Genomic DNA, 25,400 nt, shown 5'->3' with positions numbered 1-25,400 from the left:
GACACCTAGGTAATATTCGGAGGGGAAAAAAACAATTTAATTTGTTTAAGCAATATACAACTAACTCTCCGTGTCCGTTGAATTTCTATAAAATTTAATTCGTCGCTGCTAAAATAGATTTTTGATCTTATCTTAGGTTCGGGGGTACTTTCAGAACTTAAATTTGCTCGCACCTATCGATTCAATCCAGTAATTTAAATTAACACGTGTTATAAATTCTTGTTGCTCAATTCTTATTTGGTCGACGAGATTCGAAAACGCTCAGATCCTTCTCGAAAGTTTACTAATTCGAAAGGACGAATATATTTATTATGTATCTATGGCATTCTTCTAACGTTCGTTTTAGAAAAAATTAATATTATCCATTTTCGAAACACGTTATTCGAATAAAGATCACGAGAACATCACAGCGGAGTTTATTCGCGTTCGATCCGGTTAATTAAATCCGATTTCTCGCGAAACTTCTTGTATTGCTAGAAATCGAATTAAAAATTAAAACCGCTCTTCCTGTGTTTTCGAAAACCATACTAATGTACAGTTTCTGTTCACAGATTCTTTGGTGCGGTCGGACCTGGTGGAGCAAATTCCGAATGTGGCGATTATCTGCCACGAGGCGCCGCATCTCTTCGGCGACGTTCTCCGCAATCACCTACTCGGTATCGTGATGAAATACCTGAGCGACCTGGACAACCAGGCAAGTGATCACGTCACGCTGCATGCCTATATCGTGTTTTGAACGCGTTCCTAAGGGCAAAAACCGTAATATTCCAGCGGCGATGTAAATATTATGAGACGTTTTTGCTCCACAGGTACGGCAAATGGCCCAAAGCGCGCTGACAATGTTGGTGAAACGAGGCCTCCTTGACAACGACACGATCGAGAATGTTATCTGTCCCACGATAGAAAGCTTGATCTGTCCCACGATGAATGACGAACATGTCCGAACCGCGAACATCTCCGTAAGTTTCCCGCGCTTCATTCGTTTTCTTCTTCTTGTCGCGAGAGCGAAAGATAATCGAAAACTTGACATGAAAGAGGCTGTACGTAACATATTCTTCAAGTTACACATTGTTATCTTAAATTAAAGAAAAGATATACGTATGAAGGACGGTAGGATTGTAAAAAATCCTTAAACTATCTTAGAGAAAATAATTCTGCAAATCGAATGTTTTTATTGTTTATTTCTCTTCCGTAGATGGTGTGTAGAAAAAATAGATGAAAAAGAATATTTTCCTGATATTTTTATTTTCAATATTTACAAGTTAATATTCTTAACACGTTCCGTGCCTGAAACGTTGAACTTTCAGGACATTTAATATTTTGAGTATAAAATAATTATCACATGATGTATCGTCGGTGGTACACGTGATCTAAATGGACAGGAAAAACGACATGTTAAGTAAATATAATTACTTAAAATAAAAAATATAAATATAAACTATAAAATATAAAATGTAATGTAAAACAAATATAATTACTTAAAATAATCACGATTTTCTCAGATTTGCCTTTTGTATAGCCTATTTTATGTCGAATTTTCATCATTGACGCGCGAAAAGAATTTCGAAACCTTAGACTAGAAATAAATCACACGCGGCGGGGAGTCGCGTTACTTTGTGTGCGAAATCGAGAATATCTACCCTCCGAAATCGTTCCTCCATATTTACGGATTCCTCCTGAAAGACATGGGTAGTGAGATGTTCTTACGCAATCGCGTCTCACTATCTTGTCTTTCATGCGGCGTCCGCTCGCCTCGGCGACGTTGCGCGAAGAGTATGAGAATCGCGCGATGAAAATTACACGGTTTATCGCGCTAGCTGAAAAAGCGAGTTGTCAAATCGAAACAAGAAACATAGCGATAAGAATATAAGAAGAATGAGAGCAGAAATAGGGAGAGGGAGAAAGAGTAAGGGAAAGAGAGAAGAGTTCGGCAAAGACGCGGTAAACATCCTTTAGGAGCAAGATTAAAGAAGCGTGGAAATACTTAGCCATCGTCGATCGAAGATTTTCATAAACAAAATGAAAGCGGAATTGGAGGCGAAAGGAGCGTGGAGTGTTTGTGGAAAACGCGAATACCGGCATCCCGACGAAAAAGACAGGGCATACTTTTACCATCAAAGTTGGTTTGTCATAGAGTTCGACTATCACAGCCAGCTTTGATGATCAAAATTGTGTCCGTTTTCAACACGCTCCGGTGATTAAGAGAACGGAAGGAAAAGTGGAGGAAAATCGAGCGGCAGAACAGGAGAGGAGCGGGGTGAGGAAACACGTGCGAGACATGAGAAAGACGATGGAGAGGCGAGAAGACGACACGTCGGAGGAGCGCCGTTGGAGCATCATGAACGGGGATATACCTTTTGCGGTCCGATACATCAAATTGGTTGTGGAATGTTTCGAGTCATATCACAGCCATTTTGATGAGCTGGCCCGCAGAATCGATCGTCGAGAAGATTCCGCTTTCCGCCATCGATATATATACCTGTTGAATCGATAACACATGCGACGCATCTGGAGACAAGCGCGTAGGACGGTATAATGGAACGAACAAATGGAAAGGTCTACCGGAAGATCACCGTGACGCTATATTCACATTTGCATCAAATTTCACGAGAGAAGATTACGCGATCCATTCTGAGAAATTACCACGGGAAGGCTCCGTCCGACGAATAAGCGCCGTGCAGGAAGGAACGCGATCCAATCGTCAAATTGGTTGTGGCGTGTTGCTCCTCTGAATTTCATATCACAGCCATTTTTGACGATTTTGATCGCCGTTTTACGCATCGCCCCCTCCGTTTACGCCGTGCGGAAGCGTGAAAGGATGTAACATGCGAGACGTTCTGGAGATTGTATCCTCGACTGCAAGGAGGAGAGCGTGCTCGCGTTGCTCACAAAGTGGCTGTAATATGCTGATGTAATGATGCTCATATCACAGCCAGCTTTGATGAGCGTTGCGGCACTCACAATTCAACGAGTTTGGAATGCACGAAAAAAATTAGCGGCGAATTTCTCTCTATATTTTGACATTTAGCGACTAAGGAATGGTTAGTTGGAATAAGCAGAAAGATAGTTACAAATAGCGAATGAGTATAAATAAAAGTATCGTTTTTACCTATATATTTTACGTTGCAAATAATAATTTTTGAAAAGTGAAGTTAAGAAGGATATGTTTACATAATTATAAAAAAGAGGATGTTTACAGTAAAATAATTTATGTTGCATGTAGTCGTATGAATTTATGTTATAATATCCGTATGCTGCTTTTCAAAATGGAAAGGATGGATTTGCATTATTATTATTTCGTGTTGTGATTTAATTTTTCAACGTAATTAATGTAAATACGTTCGATCACGGTACTTTCGCGCAATTTAATTTATTTAAATGCGATTATGCAATTTGTAATAATTCAAATAAATCTTTTTATCTTTATCGAGATCGAGATATGCCGTTTTGTATGTAACATAAATGTAGTTGTACATCTTGTGTACAATAAGCGCTAATCCATTAACTGATGCACGTCTCTCACGGAAGGCTGATTGAATAAAATCGACTGTTCCTCCCATCAGAGTGGTTGTGATGTGGTGCTATCGATTCATATCACAGCCAGCTTTGATGAGCGGAACGGAACGATGTATTCCACCTGTTACATAATACTCTAATGTAATTTTATAAATATTACTTAATACTTAAAAAATATTGTCCCCTCTTATCGTTCGTTATAATTGTATACTTTACTTAAGTACGTTCGCATATGCTTAATGTTTAATTAGAATTTAACTAGAACTTAATTTCCGTAATCAGAATGATTTTGAGAAGCGCCTGACATTAAAATCGGCATAAGCGCGTATCTGTTTACGTTTAAATTTCTCATTGCGCTTATTTATTTTCTCAACGTTCCATATTCTATATCAATTCGCAGCTCATGTGTAGACTGGCACCGCTGATTGGTAGCGAACTTACAGAGACAGTCTTTCTACCACGATACCTAGACCTATGCGAGGATAACGACATGATGGTGAGGAGAATCTGCGCTACTCACTTTGCGGAAATGTGCACCGCTGTGGGAAAGGAGAAATTGTATAGCAAGCTGGTAAGTCTTATTCATAGATATAAAAATGGAAAGCTAAAGAATCATGGTCGCATTTCAGTCTGATATGAACATAGTGGTATCGTCCAGTTTACTGATGACATTCGAATTGTCTCTAGATTCCTACGTTTGTTGATCTGTGCGGCGACAGAGTGTGGAACGTGCGAAAAGCGTGCGTCGAGGTCATGATGCCGGTCGCCTGCTGTTCGACGCCTGAACATCGCCGATTGTTACTTGCGGACATACTGGCTAAACACTTGAACGATGACTCCAAGTGGGTGCGAATATCGGCCTTTCAGATACTCGGACCGTTCATATCGACCTTCGCCAAACAGTTCGCCGAAGTCACGTACAATAAGAACGGCGAATTAGTGTATACCAGTAAGCAGGATAATATCCGCAGGTATAGTGGCGTAACTTTCCTACTACTGTTGTAATTTGTGTTCATATCGATCTAAATGCGTGTTTTTTTTTCAGCCTACGTTACTCGTACGAAGGAATCTTTCCTATGAAAGGTGCGATCAAAGGTCAAATACCAGATATCGACGATAGTACCAAAAGTTCGTTTTATCTGCCTGTGATGAATGTGAGACATGATAGCGTTAAAATATTGGATACCTCAGAAAAAAAAGATCGCGAAAGAGCCCTATATGAAGTATGTTTAAATGCTATATCATAACGTTTCATATTTATTGAAATTTGTCTTATATCAAGCACAACGGAAATTATATTTTTTATTTTTAATCTTTCTTTAATCTTAGAAATCACGAAGAATAGTTAATTTTTTAATTAAAAAATAATTTGTTTTATTATAATTCTACATGCAAAGTTCGTTGTAAACTTATAAATTCATATGTGTATGCTCTTTAAAGTTTAAATATAAAATTATTATATTTCTGATTTGATTTCCAGGAACTTCGAATAATGTGTAATGAACATGAACTCAAGAAAGAGATGGAGGAAACGGAGAAATATAATCCATTTTTATATTATTATATACCTCCGGATATACCGCTGGATGATGAACTTACCCATGCTGCGAGGCAATCGGTGATGAATCGTAATAACGCCCAGAACGCGACGGCAACGGAACAAAATTTGACCGAGGAAAATTGCTCGTTTTCCTGGTCTTCCGAATTCACTCCAATTGCCGTCGAGAATTCGAATGAGGATGATTCAAACATAAACGAGCAATCAGTCGATAAATTCGATGAACAAAAGGAAGAAGAAGATGATGATGATGATGACGACGAAGAATGTTTTCCGAGGGCGGATTCGTTGGACGACACCCAAGAATGTAACCTCGATTGTACCCTAGACGCCGATTGTACCATACCTAGAAAATATCTATATCATATGTGCTATATAGATTCCATAGGCAAGAATGACGAATCTTGTGAGAACTTGAACGCGAAACATAATGGACAAGAGATCGTACCTCAGGAATTAATCAATTATTACGTATCGATGGCCGATCCAGAGCAATGCGTGGACATGGGTGCCGAAATCCCGCATCATTGTGCCTTCAGTTTTCCCGCAGTCGCGTTTACGCTGGGCAAAGAGAACTGGCACTACTTAAAAAAGGCTTACCGGTCGTTGTCGAGCGCGAAACACTGGAAGGTCAGGCGTACTCTAGCATCCAGCATTCACGAGATTGCCATGATATTAGGCGAAGACCTCACTGCCACTGACCTCGTGCCAATCTATGACGGTTTTATCAAGGATTTGGACGAGGTCAGAATAGGTGTGCTCAAGCACCTTGCGATCTTTCTGAAAATACTCAAACCCGCCGACCGCTGTCAATATCTACCAAGGTTAAGCGACTTCCTCGCCACGGATAACGAATGGAACTGGAGGTTCAGGGAGGAACTGGCCACGCAATTGCTCGAGATTGTGAGCCTGTTCAGTCCGAGCGACGTGGCCCGGAGTATCGCGCCGCTGTCTATCCAATTGCTTGTAGATAAGGTTGCCGCCGTTAGAACCATCGCGCTTGAACTGGTAGGATATTTGGACTTCTCGCATATATTGCAATTTATAATTGTTCCGCCTACAAATTTGAACTTGAATTCCTTCAGATTACGCAAATACTGTGCTATTTGTCCACCGAGGACGTCCTGGTGACGTCCCTTATTCTCGAGCTTCGAGAGACTCTAGTTCTAGACGCTGATAAGTGGACATACCGGCAAACTTATGCACTCCTGTGCGCCCAACTGACCCGCAACAACGCGATCACGGGAGAGAAGTTCTGTAAGGAAATGTTACCATGTTTGATAACTTTGTCACGCGACAGAGTACCTAACGTAAGATTAGCCGTGGCGAGAACTATAGCGACGGATGTGATTGCGATGGGTTGTAAGTATTAATATTATCATCATAATATGTCGCGCTGATTCTGTATATTGCATCTCGTACTTTTTTATCTTTAGTGGACAATTTGGGCATGGAAGCGATGGAAGAAGTGGAAAGAATACTCACGAAAATGCGCGTTGATGCGGATCGAGATGTGCGAGTGCTGGCCGGTGGTGAAGAGCAGCAAATAGACATACTGGCTTATTGTTCCTCCGACGAGAACAATCAAGTCGAACAAGCAAGAAATATACTATTTTAATAGTGATGTATTCTGATCTCACAGATCACGACGAAGTCACTGCGGTTTTATATATAAAAAGAAAACGAACTTTATATATATACACAATATCACGAGATGCGCCTTGGTTCTTCCACACGAGTGACTGGTTCTTGTAAAATGATAAGCCAAAAGTGTGCAACTAGCTGTGAACATCAAGCTTTGACCGCAAACTGACATACACGTATCAGATCTACTGGATAGTTGCAATTGCAGATAGGTTGACGATGTTAAAACAAAGCTCAAAGTTGTCAAGCATAGCGTTCACGATTTAAGTAGTCGAGTGATAGGTAAGATTACAATTTACAATGGTGACTGATTTGCGTCCTTTTAATCTAGGACAAAATTATGAGTATCAATGCGCACGGTATGCGACCATTGATACTTACTGATTACGTAACGATGCATGAGTGTAGGAGCATTTGTATGTATGAGTGAATACGTGCGCGCGAAGAATAGGTGCGTTTTATCATTGTGATCAATTTGTATATGTGACGCTGTTCTCCTGAATAGTAAAGTCGAATATTAAATAGTTCAAAGCGTTACATTGACATGGTCTTTCTCATTCGCTTAATTCTCATTTCACGAATGTTCGATTGTACAACATTTCGGCACTATATCGTGTATCGTTATTTTGTAGCAATTTTTTTTTATTGTGCACTTAGTCGGGAGTGAGACGCAGCATAACATCAAAATGTAAATTAGATATCGATAAGGCGCATTTTGTTTAAATCAGCATTTAAGAATGTGCCATGCATGAGAATATTTCACAGATTGTCAATAAATGTGTCGGATAATTGACATCTAAAATAATTATGTTCGATGAAAGAAAAATAGATACTAATTATATTTGCAGGCTACAAATCACAATCTTTATCAACAATTGCATTTTATTATCAAATGTCCATTTTACCATGCATTTAAAAGTGGTCTCGAGGGATATATTATCCAAGTGTCCAGGAAGAAGATAAAAAATGTTGAACTGTTGATGATTGAAGACTTACACTAATGACGTGATAATGTTCCGATTGTAATAAAATTCGCCGCATAAACATGATACATTTGTATTTGTTGAATATTTCTTTGACAAATAATTGCTTATAGAGAGTACTATCATGTCATCTAGCTTAATAATAGGTGAATTATACGTTGCTCACAATACACTTCGATTCTTACGTTACGCCTAAATTGATGGGATAAAAATGTTAAATGGATCGAATTTTATTAACATTTTTCTATGTCAGTATCACCGAAAACGAACGTAAGAGAAAATTGTATTGTAGGAAACTTTATAAATATTGTACGATATCAAATTTTATAACATACAAAAGTGTGCGGATTGCTGATAGAGCGAAGTCCTGCGGCATTTGATTAAAAAAAGAGGGGAAGGAAGCATTGTATAGATTCATTTCTACCTGCTCGTATACCGAAAGTATACGCTCGTTAACATTTTCTGACACGATTATTAGCGAAGAGGCGGACAATCGTATCTCGTGTGACTTTGTAAAAATGAATTACGATGATTGAGCTGCGACAGACTTACTCTTTAAGCAATGAACGCCCTCGTTATTTGTGAATACTGAAGGCGAAGAAGGAGATATTGTTTAAGAGTCCTGTATAATATATTATGTATTTGATAATGAGACGATGAGAAATATACATCAAACGATTTGTTACACAGTTATGCGAAATACAACGGTGTTACACATGGATTGATAAGCAAGGAAGGTTCACGAGGCTGTACAAAATTCATTCGTACGGCGATAACGCACGAATTTTAAGAATTTCGTCGTTTAAATTATCTTCCCGGAGTGACTCATCATCGATCGTTAATTGCATCTTTGATAGTTCCTACGTAATGTAAAATATGAGCACGTGATCCGAAGTCATAAAAGTCTTTGTACGAAAACTGTGTTACCCACAGAAAAAAAAAAGAGAATAAAATAAAATGATGTCAAAGAATTTAATACTTCGCGAACTTTCCTTATCGAGAAGCAAACTCGAGATGATTCTTGTTTACGAAGCGCAGCTACATCAACAAGTGATTCTATAGGAGGAGTATCTTTCAGAATATTCCGAGGAACTTGCTTGGGGGACAGGCCGGCAATTGGCACGCTTTCTCTTCCATCTCGGTTTCCGCGTCGTTGCAATCGTGCAGGCAATGCCGCCACCTAATCTGTCGACCCTTGCCGCAGGTGACGCTACAGCTGCTCCAATCCATCCACCTGCCCCACTTGCGACGCGATCTCCTGCTCGTCCGATACTCCCCCCGCGCGAATCTCGAGCCGCCAGAACGCGTTTGAGATATTCTTTTACCCGCTAAGGCCGCCTCCTTCGCGAAGCGTTGACGGCTGTCGACGTTCTTGGCGATCTTGGACGTGGAACTCGAGACGTCCTTCTCCAGAGAGGTCCTCGGTTCCTCCTCGTCGACCGCGCGAACTGCGTCTTTACAGGAATCCCTCACGCGTAGAGTCTCAGTACGATTACTCACGTATACTTGCAGTTCGTTTATCTGAAAACGAAGGGTATCTACAGTAAATTTAAAATATAATCCTCGAGGAAAATTCTTAATCGAACGGTTCCTTACTTTGACGATTAACTTTACGGCAAGATTTTTAATCTCTTCGATCGATCTTACAGCGCGATTACCGCGAGTCCTTCTGTCCCCAGTCTTCCCACGCTTGCTGTCTCCGATTACGATTCCTTGGTCGGTGTCCTTGAGACGTCTCGATCCCTTCGCGTTCTTGTCACTTCGTAGATAGCGCTTAGACATAATTTCCTGGTTTCTCTTCGCGCGCGACTTCTCGTCCGAGGATCCCGCGGACATCTCATTCGTGCGATCGTAGTTTCCGTTTTCCGTATTTCGGTCGTCCTCGATTCCCGGCACGTTGGATCTAACCGGATGAGATTCCGTGTTATAAAACGACGTGCTTTCAGGATCGCTCGTTTCCGGGACTGACGCGTTACTCCCGCGATCCAGTTTCTTCAGCGTAATCTCCACTGTTAAATTATTAGCCTTCCTTCCTGCGACGGAGTCGAAATTCGGGCCGAGTTCGAGATTCGTGACATTGAGATCGAGAATTTCGTCGCTCGCGTTGTATTTCGGTGACGTAATCGAACAGGGACTGGTCCCGACGGGACAATCCGTCCAGCGGTTGGGACTGATGAACGACGACTCGTTCACGGGAAGTTTTTCGATGCGAAAGCGCAATTCCGCTCTTCCGGTATGCACGAAGGGTAACATAACGGTGTTCTCCTCTCGCTGTTCAGCGAGACTTCTATTGTTTGTTAATAATGCGTTTTCCTTCTGACTAATTAAGCCTCCTGCTTCCTCGACGTTGGCAGTGTCAATGTCAGTGTTCAAGTCGCTATTTCCGGACTCCCTTTTTTCTATCCTGGACTCGTCGGTCGTTCTGACGGGCATTCGGATTCCTTTATTTTTATTTTTTTCTCCTACAAATAAATGAGATAATAAGAAGAAATTCATTCTGAGAAACTGAAAGTTCCAGCTCACATTCATCTAGTATTTATATATTCGCGATGTTGCGGGTTGTCTATATACTCTGTATTGTGTCTATTACACAATATAAGTTAAAAATAGGTTTTTTCAGTTTTAAAATACTCTCTCGTAAAGGTTTCATTTTTTATATGGTTCTAAATATATTTATCTAAGATTTTTTTGCTATAAATATGCCTAGCATAAATAACAACCCCTCTCTATATCTATTTTAGGTCTGTTTCTCAGATTAAAAAATAATAAGATAATTTAAGGATCTAAGCAACAAACTCTTTCCTTAATGTCGACCGTCTAATTCTGAGTTTTATTCGATTCGTAAAAAATATCATTCCTTACAACATCCCTTGAGAATCGAATAGTATTTAGTAAGGTACGGATACACGACTTTCGATATGTTTGAAACGTGTGAAATCAACGACAACATATACTCGAGCTTAGATCCTTCGTTTTTTTCTTGCGAGACTGATGGGAGGACTTCGAAACACCGTTCTTCTTTTTTTCGTTTTTTATCTCAACGTGATGCTTTGTATGCCCGACATTTCCCTTCACGCGTTTCTTGCGATATCCGCTTTTCGACAGGACCCCTCGTTTGCGTCGCGAGCGCGAGACAACGGTATCCACAACGGTAGGACTATCGGATCGGTTCTCGCGATCCGAGAGTGATCCTTCGAACATCGAATTGCCGAATATGCTGGCCGCGTCGGTCCTGAGCTGATGAGAATTTCGCGGAAACGAATCGACGAACTTTACAGAGCGGCTCGATCGACGAACGATCGGCTCGTTTCTTTTTACACGAACGTGACTCGCGAGATTCTGATCGCTCGTATCATCGGGATCCTCCATTATAACTGGACCGTTATAGTCCATTAAAGTCCTTCTGTTTGCACTGGTGTTTTTGTATCCTTCCTCGAGATCTATATTTCTTGCTACTTGAAGTCGCGAGATCTTGTTCGGGAACGATCCTGATCCGACAGTTTCGATCGATTCGTTTCCACGAGATGGTCTTTGCCTCCCAAAGCTTCCGGAGGAACCGTGCGCCAGTCTATCCTCTCGAGAATCCAAGAGGAGAACGTTTCGTTCTGGAAAAAATGAGGAAGGTTGAATGTCGCGCTTGGATGACTAAACATTATCATTATTTCGTGATATTTTTATTATTTGAATCTCTTAAAGGCCAAAAAGAAACCAATTAACTTCCTGAGACAAAAGATACAGAGAATCGACGAAATTACAAATTAATCATTGAAATTACAAATTAATCGTGTGCTAACAAACATGCATTACAATTTAATTACAATCAATCGATGCTTACAAACTAATCGATGAAATTACAAATTAATCGTGCGCTAAAATCCAGAAATGTACAAAAACGGGGTTTGATTAGTTTGACTTTCGAAAGACTCATTTATCGCCCGTTCCAACATGCGTTACGTATTTGTCGCTTTCGCGAGCGTTTGCAGAATCGTTCCGAAGGACGGATGAAGAAGTCTGATAACTGTGGCGATAGATACCTGGACACGTTTTATTTTCTGTCACGACGAGGCGAAAGAGGAGCGTCAGTATCCAAACAGCCGAGCGGATTACCAATCTCGGCATAACACGATTCGTTGGGAAGGAGCTGATAAGCAGAACGAGATCCGCTACGTGTTATCATGAGCGTTTTTTAAATTGTTCATAGGTGTTGAGTGGCTGAAACGGACATGCCTGCCCTTGTTGTAACTTGTAACTCCGACTTTATCGGCGAGAAAACAGAAACGAGATAACGCGGCTCGAATTTACGATCGTATCCACGTTCAAGCCATTTAGAAGAATTATCGAATAAAAGAGAAATAAAATGAAACTGGAGGGATTTCTGTTTCAAACTTTATTCTCTGTGTATTTTTAAGGAACATCTTTCGAAGAACGTTTTATAATATTTTGTCGAGAGGATATTGGATTTAAGATAGTTGATTTTGCTCGAGTTTAAAAAAATGCATTCTGCCAATGTAATGACCATTTTATTTAATTGAGATAATATTGTAAGATCGTTTAGTTCTTATACATATGCTATATATATAACTGATATATATAGCATATGTAGATTGAGATATAGCGTATTTCTTGCAATATGGTTCAATAATAATAAGAAAAATCACGTAAATTTTAATGAAAAATAATTATTTTAGTGTAGAACAAACGTTATCCGACCTGTGCGCAATATTGGATAACTTTGCGTGTCAATAAAAAAATCAGCGTTTGTCGTACGAAAAAAAATACAAGGGTCTTTTTTGTTGCAAATTTCGTCCACAACAAGATGCATACGATAAAATTTGTCTCAAATAAATTCTAAGGCTTGAAAACAGCGAAAAACTAAGACTATTCCAAAAAAATCAAAATTTTTTGCTTATATAGCTACAAACTAAAGAAAAAGGGTCTAAAAAATCTGTTACACCATGAAAAGTATTCTTTGTAGTTCTCAGATAATGTGTGATTTTTTTGAGATTTTTAATTCTATTTTAAATGACGGAAAAAAATCACCGGCGCAACAACAAAAAAACGATGAAATCGAGGGTTTTCGGGATCCGAGTCTCGGACTTTGACGGCGCGTGCAAGCTAAACGACTGACTTGACGATAAATGTTATTCAGATCATTATTGTAGATAATTTTACGCTCTACAAAAAAGTACGTATAGTTAGTTACCCTATCTTGCTTAGTTTTCGAGATATTTGAGAAAAAATATAAAAAATTGCATTTTTTGTTGACAATATTGTTAATAACTTTTTATTGCGCATTAATTTTGCGAAGCAAAATAAATCTCACTTAGAGCACCTCAAATCAAAGCGATTCATGGTGGTTGCAACCTGGGAAGATTAATTGGAAGGTTCGATGTCTAATATGACTGGCCTATAAAGTGGCCACAAATGGTGCACCAACCCTACTAATAATTTATACTTATTGTGTTGTTATAGCTATTGCTCATCGAATTACAAATTCCCCACAAACAATATTTAATGTTAAACAAACCGCTTATGAGGTCGTAAATAGATTTGTTCCAATAGCTCTGATAATTATTATTTGGGGATCTGTCGGTTGTGTCATATGGCGCACCGACAATCTCATTGGTTGGCTGGCTTGGCTCTGCGGTGCTGATCATGTTCATATTTATGATTTCCTGTAACACACATAATGCGTTTTATTAAAATTTGTAAAAAAATGTTTCGTTCTTCTTCTCTCTTTTTCTAAAAATATTATGTAACATATTTTGTATCACAGACCATATGAATATTTATACATATTTTACATTGCAAAAAAGAATATTTTTTACACTTTATGAAACACATTCACAATGTTCGAAAAATGTTCCATTTTCAATATTAAAGGGTAATTATATAGATGGGGGGGACCACACCTTGGATGACCTTGATATTTTAGTATGTTGTCAAGGTCACCCTCCTGAGTGACTTTCAGAACGTTTCAGCCCGCGCTCGTTATTCGTTAAAAAGTTATTAACAAAAAAAATTTGGAAAATATAGCAGCTATTTTGAGTATTGGAAGGCATAAATAACTAATATATATGTGTGTGTGCCCTGCTTTAAAGAAAATCACAACATCTATAAAGCAGGTCATACACACGTGTGTGTGTGCCCTGCTTTAACGAAAATCACAACTTCTATAAAGCAGGGCATACACACGTGTGTGTGTGTGTGTGCTCTGCTTTAACGAAAATCACAACTTCTATAAAGCAGGGCACACACACGTATATATTAGTTATTTATGCCTTCCAATACTCAAAATAGCTGCTATATTTTCCAAACTTTTTTTGTTAATAACTTTTTAACGAATAACGAGCGCGGGCTGAAACCTTCTGAAGGTCACTCAGGAGGGTGACCTTGACAACATACTAAAATATCAAGGTCATCCAAGGTGTGGTCTCCCCCATCTATACAATTACCTATTAAAGTTGTGCACATAGTGCATTTTATTAATCAGATTTAAATGAGATGAGATTTAAATCAGATGAGAAAAATTAAATTTTTAGATTTTAATTGAAAAATATTTGCGCAAGAAATCCATATCGTCTGGGTCGTAATAATCAATTAAATTTCTATAGATCGGACAAAAATAAAAATTTTTAAGCACATAAATGCACGAATTTACTATTGCGCGAATCTCATAAAAAGTCTATATTGAAATAATCGTCGCAACATACCAAGTCTTGTGCGGTTGAAGGCTTCAGATTTGTATAAAACTGGTGAATCATACTTTGCATTGTGTTGGGAATGTTGTATGTACGCTTATCTGTAATTGAACAGTTTACATTGAAGCACGGTATTAATATCGATACGTTAATTTACGTTTGCGTTTCATTGGAACTCGTATAAGCTGAGGTTACATGATTTTCAAGATAAGCGGTGCCTTAGGTTATTATTTGAAGATGTCACAAATTTTGTTCTTGTTCTTTGGAATATTTACCAGTAGTATCAGTAGGCTCGTTTTCTGGAAGTAACGAGTCGATGGTTGTAGGATGCTTGGCGTCAGTTAAGGACGACTTCGCGGCCACATCATTGTCATGTGCAATGATCTCAGATTTACTGGATTCCGTGCTTGCAGAATAGCGTGGATTGCTATCGTATTGATGTTCATAGCCGGGTTGAACGAGGACGCCGGCAAGTGCGATACTTGCTAACGAGATTGTCACTGCTAAGAACTGGAATGATTAAGGAAACTTTAAGCAGATTATTCTCGAACAGATGTTCGATATGGCAGAAATTTGTTCCCTAAATTATTTATTTAACAATTAAAAATTGTTGAGAGACTTTACACACATATTTATGCATTTACTATGGAATATTATTTTATTGGTATAAAAATCGAATTAGAGGAAAACTAAAATGCAGACAAGAAATAAACGTTTTATTACCTATTGATTTTCGCAAAATTTCTGTCTAACGCTGATGACATATGGCTTTATTATTAAAAAGTTCTAATTTCAGAAGTTAAAAACTCATAAAAATATTAAATAAATGTAAAACATATGTCAGAAAAGTTTACTTACTAATCCTCGATGCGAAAACATCGTGTTGCTCTTACAGTTTCACTTGATGAGACTAACTCGATTCCTCAGTGTCATTAACTGTCTGGAGTTGAATCAGAGTTGGAATAACGATTAAAGTCGAGACTGAAATAACAGACCCGATGCCGAAAACTAGGTGTTGGCTCCGCGGCGTTTTCCGCCCTTTTTATACTCGAAATGGCCAGAATCCTTCGCGCAAGATTCTCATCACTTCCTACGTGTCTTAAGGGGGGAGGTTTTCTAGAAGTTTCTGGAAACGTAGTTTTGGGCCCCATCTGGATTTCAGCCTATCAACAGCCGCCCGATAACCATAGGATAAACCAAACATTTGTATTGACCTGAGCGTTCACTCGGAATTCTGAGCCAGCATGCGTCGTCTAAACCGTTCAAAAATTCCAACGTGCGTCGTCCGAAATTTTAGGATAAAATTTCCGTACATAACGGTACAAAAAACCGAATTTCTTTTGCAAACTGTGAACACGGTGCGTGATGCCTTTTACGTTTCGTTATTTCATAACTTTCAGCGCACTTTAAACGCCTCAGTGCTCCATTACTTCGACGCGTTATTATACGATAGTTTACGACCTCCTACAATCGGCAGCCGTCAGCTATGCTTATGTATCCACCCGAGTCGAAATTTTACTCCTTCTTTTGACCTCTTATTTTTCACATCTTAGGATTCTGGAGGATTCTGGATTCTGGATTCTGGATCTTAGGATTCTGGAGGATTTTGATAGGTTCTATTTATATAACAATTGCCACTCTGAATATAAATATCGCTAAGCAACATATCTTTCGTCTGCGTTTTATTTTCCCGCATTATATTATAGCACGCGAAACTTGAAACCAGGAGGTAAATTCCTGAAGCGATTTCATAATTCCCAGATATTACATAGTAATATCTATTAGCGATACGGTAATATCGTGTTAAATTGCTAGTAATATTCGCGGCAACTTCAATATTTCTCAGAATGAAATATTACTTTTGTAATACGTATTGCCTAGTTTGTGCAAAGTTTTTTTTTAAAGATAGGAAGTTAAAAATTAAAGGTTTTAGTTTGATAGTTCAACGAATTTGATATATTAATTTTACATTATTTTAGTTTCCTTTTGTTAATATGACTCTTCCTAAGTGTTAAGTGTGCGACAATTACATGTTTTTCCATAATGTCATATCCGATTATAAAATCGTAAACGTTATATTATGAATTTTTCAAATTTTCTCTGTATCTCGACAAACATATTACAATTCGAATAATCACAATTATTTTGCAGAAACTGAAATGTATTTTTGTAAAATGACTTCATTATTAGAAGACGATTAATACGTTCCATGAATAATCAAAATTCAATGTCAGCATTAAAATTTTTCATTTATTTTTCGGTAGAAATTTTTTTACGAAGTATATCTCAATAACCGTGCAATGTATGAAGATGCGAAGCACTATACGCCAATTTATGTTTTTAATGAAATGATCCAGGTTGCGTATTCGGTACGTGATGCCGGCGGCGCACCTGACGCTGCGCGAGGAGGACGTGGTGCGACTGACTTTGGAGTTTCTCCACAGCCGCGACCTTCACATCTCGCAGCTCTCGCTCGAGCGCGAGACCGGCGTGATAAACGGCCAGTACAGCGACGACGTGCTGTTCCTGCGCCAGCTGATCCTCGACGGACAATGGGACAACGTGCTCGAGTTCATCCAGCCGCTGGAAGCGCTGTCGGATTTCGACATGAGGAAGTTTACGTACTCGATTTTGCATGCGCCACAAATATGTCGAGCTGCTGTGCATCAAGTCCGAGGCGAACGTTATCGCCGCCGCGCCGGGACGAACGGCAGCGTCGACAACGCCGTGGAGGAGGTTGTCAAGGTGTTGAGCGACCTCGAAAAGGTCGCGCCTTCTAAGAAAGAATACAGCAGCCTGTGCCTGTTGCTTACTCTGCCGCGGCTGACGGATCACCCGCAGTACAAGGACTGGAATCCCAGTAACGCGAGGGTGCAATGTTTCCGCGAGGTTCACCCTTTGATAGAGAAGTTTCTGCCGGGCGACAGGAAGAGCGCCTACCCCGCGCATCCGATCACCTCGGCGAAAAATCAGCTCATTCAGCTCATCATCAAAGGCATCTTGTACGAATCCTGCGTAAATTATTGCCAAGCGAAAGCTACCGGGTCGAAAGAGAGCGAACAGGTGATTTTTGTCTCTTTATCTTTCTTTTTTTTTTTTTTTTTTTTTTTATTAAAGGATAAAATTTGCCAAAATTATATCAAAATTAAAATTAAAGTTACTTTTATTTTTTCTGTACACACGTAAACTATATAATTACTTGATAAAATTTTAAATTGTTTATTTATACATATATATTTATAATATTTACATATATTTATACATTTATTTTCATTTTTGATAGTATATATTTTATAATTTAATTTTGTTTCGTTTAGATTTTTAATTCCGTGCATTCTCTCTTATCCCACATAGCATGCATATCAAAAAGACGTCCAGAAGATATCCCGAAGATATCCTATCTCCTAAAATGTCCTAAATATATCTTCTTGATATGCATGTTATGTGGGATGTTATAGGTAGAGATGAGTTTCTCGACTGGATGAGTCCGTGGGCTTCAACGATTCGGACTTAAGTTTACTCTCATGGCTTCAAAGTATACCTCCCGAGACGTTCGCTGTACCCTTTGCACAAAGAACCCTGAACGTCGACGTGGAGCGCCTGGAGAGGCCCTCCTTGGAGACTTCGTGGACGGAACATATGCTCAAATAACGCCGATCAAACCGAAGACGTTTCCGCACAGCGCCATGCCGTTTACCAGGCCGAGATCCGCCGCGGACATGATGTCTCGTAGTTTAGTGCCGGCTCTGGAGGCTGGCCTCGGGCCCAGGAGTCCCAAGAACACATCCATACCATGCATCGGCGGCACTTATGGCGCTATCCGTCGGCGACGTAAACCCGATGTCCAGGTCATCATTTGCTAGCTTCCACTTGATCGGTTTCAAGAACAACAAGTTGATGAATATTAGCGTCGATAGACTCTTCGAAAACGAGGGTCTTCCTTAGCTCGAATTACACCGAGTTTCAACAACTGCCCTCGATACAAGAGATACGGAAAAAACGATATGGTTGCCACAGTCAGAAAATAGTAACATTTGGCGCAGTCATATCTGTAGTGGTCACACCCACATTGATGGATCATTATACACCTATATATGGTTGGGACAACAATAGAGAATTGATACCAGCGCTGGCTGGAGGAATTAACTCGGTCCAAAGGAGCTTCGAGTATCTAGCAGTTCGTTAGTGGCGAAATACGGCGTATTTAGACGACGGCATTTCGCGGTCGACGAGATGGAGGCCGAACGAGAGCCCTTAATCCTTCGGCGAGTTCAACAAACGTGATTATTCTTGATGATTCGCTAGATTTATCAGACGGCGCGTTTTGTTTTTGTTAACGACATATAAAGCTCCCTTTGAGATACTCTATCTTTGAAGAATTCTGTCTTCTTTCAAAACAATGACATTGCTGAAAGGTAATTTTTATTTTCATGCAAACATACTTGGTATTATTATTTCGTATTATTATGAATCTGAAAACGTAAAAAACAAAAAAATTCTTAAATTGTTTAATTTGTCAGTGAAATTAAAAAACAGATATCTTAGATAATAAAATTATTTGAAACTAAATCTTCAAAATTGAAACTGTTCTGGAATATAAAACTCTAAAAATATAAGTAGTTTCTGAAAACAGATATAAAGTGAAACGAAGAAGTTTTCAAGGACTCGAATAAAATTAGGAAAAAATTACATATAATGTAGTATAGACTAGTACTAGAAAATACCTTTATAAAAAATATCGGAAATGTACCATAAAATTTAAACCTACACACATGAGTCGTACATACAAGAATGAATTGCTGGTCTTTCTAATAATTTCCTTTCCACTAATTATACCGCGTTGCCGAGAATATCGTGCGGATAAACATGCTTTTACCGTCGATTACATCCACGTAAATATAACGCATCGAATTTCCTTGGGCGAGAAATTGCTTCGACTCAATAACATTGCCGATGCCAAAGATGGGTCTTCGGATCCTCTTTACACCGCGGAGACTCGACGCTGTTCGTCCTTTGTAACGCAGCCATCTACTTGCGCGAATACGGCGAGATGCAGTGCGTAATTAGAACGCGAGCGATCGTCATTGGTAACAAACGAGGCTTTGTTGGAACATCATCGGAATACGAAGTAATCACGAAGCAGTCCCTCTCTTTCTCTCTTTCGCTTGGATTAAAAGCGCCTCGTTAGCATTGAACATTCCAGGTGTTGTGTGGTTAGAGATGAATATAGAAAAACGAATCCGCTTTAAATAATCGTTCCACATAGATGAGTTTATTGTATTGTGTACATTTTTATGCAGTCAAAAGATTAATTATACAATTACATAATTGAGTTACTAAGCACAATTATATAATTGTATAATTAATTTCTCTTCTAATTGCCTGCGAACTTACGTAATAAGTAAACTTATCGAAGCGTATACAGTTTTGTTACAGTTTACGATAGAACGTTACAGTTTTATTACAGTTTACAATAAAATGTTATTTTATACTTATATCTACATTAGAAATATATTAAGCAAGATCGAAAATGTGGCAGCAAAGTATCAATAAACGGAATAAAGCAATCATTTTTTCATGATAAAAATTAATTATTATTATAGGCTCAAGGACACAGAAATAATACCTATTCCTATTACAGAAATTGAACTACTAATAATTTATACTTATTGAACTACTTATTAGTAGTTCAATTATTTATACTTATTGTGTTGTTACTCATATTGTTCATATTCATTTCACAAACCCCCAACAAACAATATATTTTAATGTTGCGCAAACTGCTTACGAGCTCGTAACCATAGTTGACTAGCCTTGCTGCATTGGCCAGTAAAGTTTTGTACCAGTCTTGGTACCAGTAGCTCTGAGAATTATTATTTGGGGTCTTTGGGGATCTGTCAGTTGTGTAATATTAATATTACTATTACACTATAATAATAATATTAATATTACACAACTGACTGATCCCCAAAGACCCCAAATAATAATTCTCAGAGCTACTGGTACCAAGACTGGTACAAAACTTTACTGGACAATGCATCAAGGCTAGTCAACTATGGTTACGAGCTGGTAGACAGTTTTCGCAATATTAAAATATATTGTTTGTTGGGCCATTGTGAAGTAAACATGGGAAATTGTAGTAACAATTCATTAAATATAAATACTAAGTGAACTACTAATAAGTAGTTGAACTACTAAAGTATAAATTATTAGTAGTATAGGTATTCATATGGCGCACCGACAATCTCATTGGTTGGCTGGCTTGGCTCTGCAGTGCTGATCATGTTCATATTTGTGATTTCCGCCTGTAACACACATATAATGCGTTTTATTAAAATTTGTAAAAAAATGTTTCGTTATTCTTTTCTTTTTCTAAAAATATTATATAACATATTTTGTATCACAGACCATATGAATATTTATACATATTTTACATTGCAAAAAAGAATATTTTTTAAACTTTATGAAACACATTCACAATGTTCGAAAAATGTTCCATTTTCAATATTAAAGTTGTGCACATAGTGCATTTTATTAATCAGATTTAAATTGAAAAATTTAATTAAATTTTTAGATTTTAATTGAAAAATATTTGCGCAAGAAATCCATATCGTCTGGATCGTAATAATCAATTAAATTTCTATAGATCGGACAAAAATAAAAATTTTTAAACACAAAACGAATTTACTACTATAATCGTTATCGTCCGATTTCGAAGATATTGCGCGAATCTCATAAAAAGTCTATATTGAAATGAATCGTCGCAACATACCTCCGTCTTGTGCTGAAGGCTTCAGATTTGTATAAAACTGCGGTGAATCATACTTTGCATTGTGTTGGGAATGTTGTATGTATAAGGCTTATCTGTAATTAAACAGTTTACATTGAAGCGTATTAATATCGATACATTGATTTATGTTCCCGTCTCATTGGAACGTATAAGCTGAAGTTACGCGTCTTTCAAGATAAGCGGTGCGTTAGGTTATTACTTGAAGATGTCAAATTTTAATCTTGTTCTATGAAGTATTTACCAGTAGTATCAGCATCAAGCTCCTGTTCTGGAAGTAACCAGTCTATGATCATTGGATGCTTGGCGTCAACATCATTGTCGTGTGCAATTGGTTGACTGAGGACGAGAGCAAGTGCGACACTTGCGAACGAGATTGTCAAAGCTAAGTACTGAAAAAGAATGATTAAGGAAACTTTATGCAGATTGTTCTGGAACAGATATTTAATATGGCAGAAATTTGTTCCCTAAATTATTTATTTAACAATTTAAAATTATTGAGACTAGATTATATATTTATGCATTTACTATGGAATATTATTAGTATAAAAATCGAATTAGAAGAAAAGTATAATGCAGAAAAGAAATAAACGTTTTATTACGTATTGATTTTTACAAAATTTCTGTCTAACGCTGATGACATATGTGGCTTTATTATTAAAAAGTTCTAATTCCAGAAGTTAAACTTATAAAAATATTAAATAAATATAAAACATGTCAGAAAATTTTACTCACTATATTCCTCGCGGAAACATCGTCGTGTTGCTTGTACAGTTTCACTGATGAGACTAACGCCGAACGCGATTCCTCAACTTAAATAACCCACTAACTTAAATAACCCACTTAAATAACCCAAAAAGAATCGCTGACGTTAGCTTGAATTTTGCGTATTCCATGATTTCATCAGTTTGCACATTGTGAAACCGTCTGAAAGCAAAAATACTGACGTTATTGAATTTTTAAAAAAAGTATGTCATGTAATGTGTAAACTATGAGCGCTACTTAACAATAAAAAAAATTAAGCTCGAAATTAAACTAAACTTATGAACGCTACTTTAAAATCTAGTAACATCTCTAATGATTATCGTCTCTAGTTCTCTCGGAATAGTCGGAATTGACAACGAATCCCTAGGCGAATCGTTAAAATCGTTTTGAGCCGCTCGCGCCGGGCAGCAATCAAGTCGATTTTACCTCACGTTTTCGTAAAAACGCATTTACAACTTGCTCGACATGATTAACACGGTCCGTCTAATATCTCGGCAGAGCCTTCCTCAATTTCGCCAATTTCACAAATGGTAAGGTTGAAGCTGTTGCGAGTTGAATAGTTACATAACCTAAATCTTGTGTCTGATCATTTTTAAAGGGTGTGAGAACGACTTTGACGAAACTCCAATTTATTTAATTAGCGATTAATTCAACTGACAAAATTGCTTGCAGCAACGTTTTCAACTATATTATTCGTCGTCTCCAATCCGATCTTTTTTTCATGTGTCAGATAAAAAAATTAAGTCTTGCCTAGCGAGTTTTGTATATCTTACCGTGTATGCCACAGTAGAATTTTCATTATTTTTATTAATACAAGCATATAACGATAAAGTATTGTATGACATGATTAAGTAAGATTATATTCTCATATCGAGGTTTACTGACATTTCATTTGTTTGTTGTATTTAGCATTGTCCGACAAACGGAATCGAGCACAGCAGCAGCGACAAAGGCCACATCACCACCATCACCACCACCACCACCTCCTCCTCCTCCATCTGGTGCTGACAAGCCGGTAGATCCGAAGATCGATAAAATAGCCAATGACATCACCTCTCTCAATTTGATAGAAGTAGCAGAGCTCAGTGATCTATTAAAGAAACGACTGAATCTGCCAGATGCGCCTGTTATGCCTATGGGAGGATTTGTTGCCGCACCTCAGGTGATTGTCGTCATAATATTTTATGGAATATAGGCCGGTATTCATAGTCGATTCTTATAATTAAGACCATCTTAACCATTTGTAACTCCTGGTGACATTTCTGTCACAAACCGGCAAAGTTTCCATCAACATTCTAAATCATGAATTTATCTGTTGTAAATCAATTTAAAATAGTTGTCATATTTTTTATTTTTGATAACATGAGTTACAAAGGGTTAAGTACAATCTTAAGATGTCATTAACCAATCACAGAGCCGTATTAGCATCTTAAGATATTACTTAAGACGGTCTTGAAATAAGATCTGATTATGAATACCGGCCATAGTTTTTAAGGATAAGGAGTTTCTATTGAATTTAACTTAGAACCGGTTGTTCCAATCTGTTGGTAAACTAACTAGTAGTTAAGTTGTTGAATCATATAAATCATAAATTCAGCTATTTTATTTCTATTACTCAAATAAATGTCTTTATTTTTCCTTCAAATTGAACAAATATAGACATAGTTAGTTTACCAGCAGGTTGGAACAACTGGCCCTTAATCAGATTAAAGGATAAATAATAGAGAGTGGAATTGAGCTTCTCATCATACAAAATAAAATCTTTTAAAATAAAATTTGAGCAAACAACTTTAATTTTAATTTTTACAACAATCAATAACAATTTTAATTTTCTTTGATCAGGATGAGGAAGAGCAAGTACAAAAGCAAGTACAAACGGAATTCACCGTTAAGTTGATGGCATTCGACGAGAAACAAAAGGTACCGCTAATCAAAGAGGTGAAGAGCTTGTTGCCGGACACAAATCTCGTTCAGGTATTAAACCGCAATCTTTAAAAATATTAACTATAATATTATTGAGAATTAATCGTGTCTTGTGCAAAAATAGGCCAAAAAGTTCGTCGAAAGCGCACCCGCGATAGTAAAGGCGGACATATCGAAGGAAGAAGCGGAAAAATTGCGAGATGCTCTGCAGAAAGTTGGTGCTACAGTCCAGATTGTATAACTCGTATGGGTGAATACACATATTGTTATGTATCTGTAATGTTATAATAAAACTTTACATTTACTCACAGCAGTCCTTTCTCCTCTCCTTAACTGCTAACTCCTTAAAGAGTTATGTGTCGTCACATTTTTATCGTACATTTGGCGATTATGAAATTTTTATCATTTAACAATTTAAATTATGTATATAAAATATTTCTCTACGCTGCGCAATATCTTACGAGCAGCAATATTTGTTTCTCTAATAAAAAGTCTTTACTAAGTTTTATATATATTATTTATAAATACATATGTTATCGTCTTAAAAAACTTGATAAAATTTTTTTTACTAAGTTAGAGAAAATATTATTTTCCGCTCGTTTGAAGCAAAGGCTATAGTGAGGAATAGGACCAATATACGAACATTAATCGATGTTACAACAATTTTAACTTATATCCAGATTTATTAAATTGACGTTTCGTACCGTACTCGGACTTCTTCAGAATTGTCAATTAAGCGAATAATTAATTACTAACATATATCGGGGTCAAAACAACAATCAATCAAGCATATGGAGACGTGTCGCAATCACATAGTCAAAACTTAAAATTAAAGAACGCTTTCTTCTCAAGTCAGTCATGCTCCAATTAAATTTTCGACTGACTTGAGAAGAAAGCGTTCTATAATTTTAAGTTTTGACTATGTGATTGCGGCACGTCTCCATGCTTGATTGATTGTTGTTTTGACCCCGATATATGTTAGTAATTAATTATTCGCTTAATTGACAATTCTGAAGAAGTCTGAGTACGGTACGAAACGTCAATTTAATAAATCTGGATATAAGTTAAAGTTATTAGAGAAATTTTGTGTCTATATACCCAATACTTTGAAGTCATAAGTATTTGAATTACTTTTCTTGAATTTATTATTTCCTATTTTATTATTTTAATAATATTATCTTTGCAGCATTACCAGCTCATGCTAATTTTCTTATCTAATAAATATTTTATCGCGATTATCTGTGTGGAGTAAATATCCGCTAACAGATAAGCGATTAAACAACTTGGCCATCAGGATAAATAGTTTATATTTTTATATGACGAAGAGAGATAAGACATTGCTATAACAATTTATTAAACATATCTAAATATTCGACAAGCTGAAATGTATTTAATAAGCGGAGTTCCAAACATCAAGCACGAGTGTGCAAAATCTGCTTTTTTTTCCCAATGCGATGAAAGAGAAATACAATCAGAATCAGAGGAGTGTTCCACGGTATTCGCGAATTGAACAAATCAACAAA

General features: G+C 37.6%; 3 protein-coding genes and 1 long non-coding RNA gene across 7 annotated transcripts in view; 2 read left to right on the top strand and 2 right to left on the bottom strand.

The window, feature by feature from the left end:
* The window catches only part of LOC139768388 (serine/threonine-protein phosphatase 4 regulatory subunit 1), a 125,543-nt gene extending 117,153 nt beyond the window's left edge, over window positions 1-8,390 (top strand). For all 4 annotated transcript variants that reach the window (XM_071698540.1, XM_071698532.1, XM_071698549.1 and 1 more), the window contains 8 exons: window positions 552-694; window positions 810-959; window positions 3,917-4,087; window positions 4,204-4,487; window positions 4,562-4,739; window positions 4,997-6,082; window positions 6,160-6,436; window positions 6,511-8,390. In XM_071698540.1, coding sequence (XP_071554641.1) covers window positions 552-694; window positions 810-959; window positions 3,917-4,087; window positions 4,204-4,487; window positions 4,562-4,739; window positions 4,997-6,082; window positions 6,160-6,436; window positions 6,511-6,692 — 2,471 coding nt within the window. In that variant the 3' untranslated portion in view covers window positions 6,693-8,390. The remainder of the gene's footprint in view (window positions 1-551; window positions 695-809; window positions 960-3,916; window positions 4,088-4,203; window positions 4,488-4,561; window positions 4,740-4,996; window positions 6,083-6,159; window positions 6,437-6,510) is intronic.
* Window positions 8,031-12,838, bottom strand: LOC139768410 (uncharacterized). The gene is made up of 4 exons (XM_071698566.1): window positions 11,736-12,838; window positions 10,656-11,306; window positions 9,298-10,160; window positions 8,031-9,222 (listed from the first exon to the last, which is right to left on the bottom strand). The coding sequence occupies exons 1-4, from the start codon at window positions 11,818-11,820 to the stop codon at window positions 8,776-8,778; spliced, it is 2,046 nt and encodes a 681-aa protein (XP_071554667.1). The 5' UTR covers window positions 11,821-12,838; the 3' UTR covers window positions 8,031-8,775.
* Window positions 12,839-20,578: 7,740 nt separating this feature from the next.
* LOC139768386 (uncharacterized) lies at window positions 20,579-22,931 on the bottom strand. The gene is made up of 5 exons (XR_011717345.1): window positions 22,840-22,931; window positions 21,925-22,116; window positions 21,434-21,581; window positions 21,175-21,266; window positions 20,579-20,707 (listed from the first exon to the last, which is right to left on the bottom strand). It is a non-coding gene; the product is annotated as an uncharacterized lncRNA (long non-coding RNA).
* On the top strand, window positions 22,297-24,181 carry Mrpl12 (mitochondrial ribosomal protein L12). The gene is made up of 4 exons (XM_071698509.1): window positions 22,297-22,484; window positions 22,864-23,116; window positions 23,797-23,928; window positions 24,002-24,181. The coding sequence occupies exons 1-4, from the start codon at window positions 22,420-22,422 to the stop codon at window positions 24,116-24,118; spliced, it is 567 nt and encodes a 188-aa protein (XP_071554610.1). The 5' UTR covers window positions 22,297-22,419; the 3' UTR covers window positions 24,119-24,181.
* The last annotated feature ends 1,219 nt before the right edge of the window (window positions 24,182-25,400 follow it).

This window comes from Temnothorax nylanderi, unplaced genomic scaffold, assembly GCF_030848795.1.
Source record: "Temnothorax nylanderi isolate EJ_2023f unplaced genomic scaffold, tnyl_v1.0 TNYL_tig0002_pilon, whole genome shotgun sequence".
Taxonomy (NCBI): Eukaryota; Metazoa; Arthropoda; class Insecta; order Hymenoptera; family Formicidae; genus Temnothorax; species Temnothorax nylanderi.
The sequence above is the reverse complement of the archived record's forward strand: the minus strand, read 5'-3'. Positions and strand labels throughout refer to the sequence as shown.

Bases quoted from the DNA above. Each gene is read 5' to 3' on its own strand.
- LOC139768410 (XM_071698566.1), bottom strand. From the start codon at position 11,820: ATGCCGAGATTGGTAATCCGCTCGGCTGTTTGGATACTGACGCTCCTC. The intron at 11,307-11,735 runs GTATCTATCGCC...CATTTTTTCCAG, and splicing joins AGAAAATAAAACGTGTCCAG to AACGAAACGTTCTCCTCTTG. The intron at 9,223-9,297 runs GTAAGGAACCGT...CTTCGTTTTCAG, and splicing joins CCGTAAAGTTAATCGTCAAA to ATAAACGAACTGCAAGTATA.
- Mrpl12 (XM_071698509.1), top strand. From the start codon at position 22,420: ATGATTAACACGGTCCGTCTAATATCTCGGCAGAGCCTTCCTCAATTT. The intron at 22,485-22,863 runs GTAAGGTTGAAG...TGTTGTATTTAG, and splicing joins TTTCGCCAATTTCACAAATG to CATTGTCCGACAAACGGAAT. The intron at 23,117-23,796 runs GTGATTGTCGTC...TTCTTTGATCAG, and splicing joins GATTTGTTGCCGCACCTCAG to GATGAGGAAGAGCAAGTACA.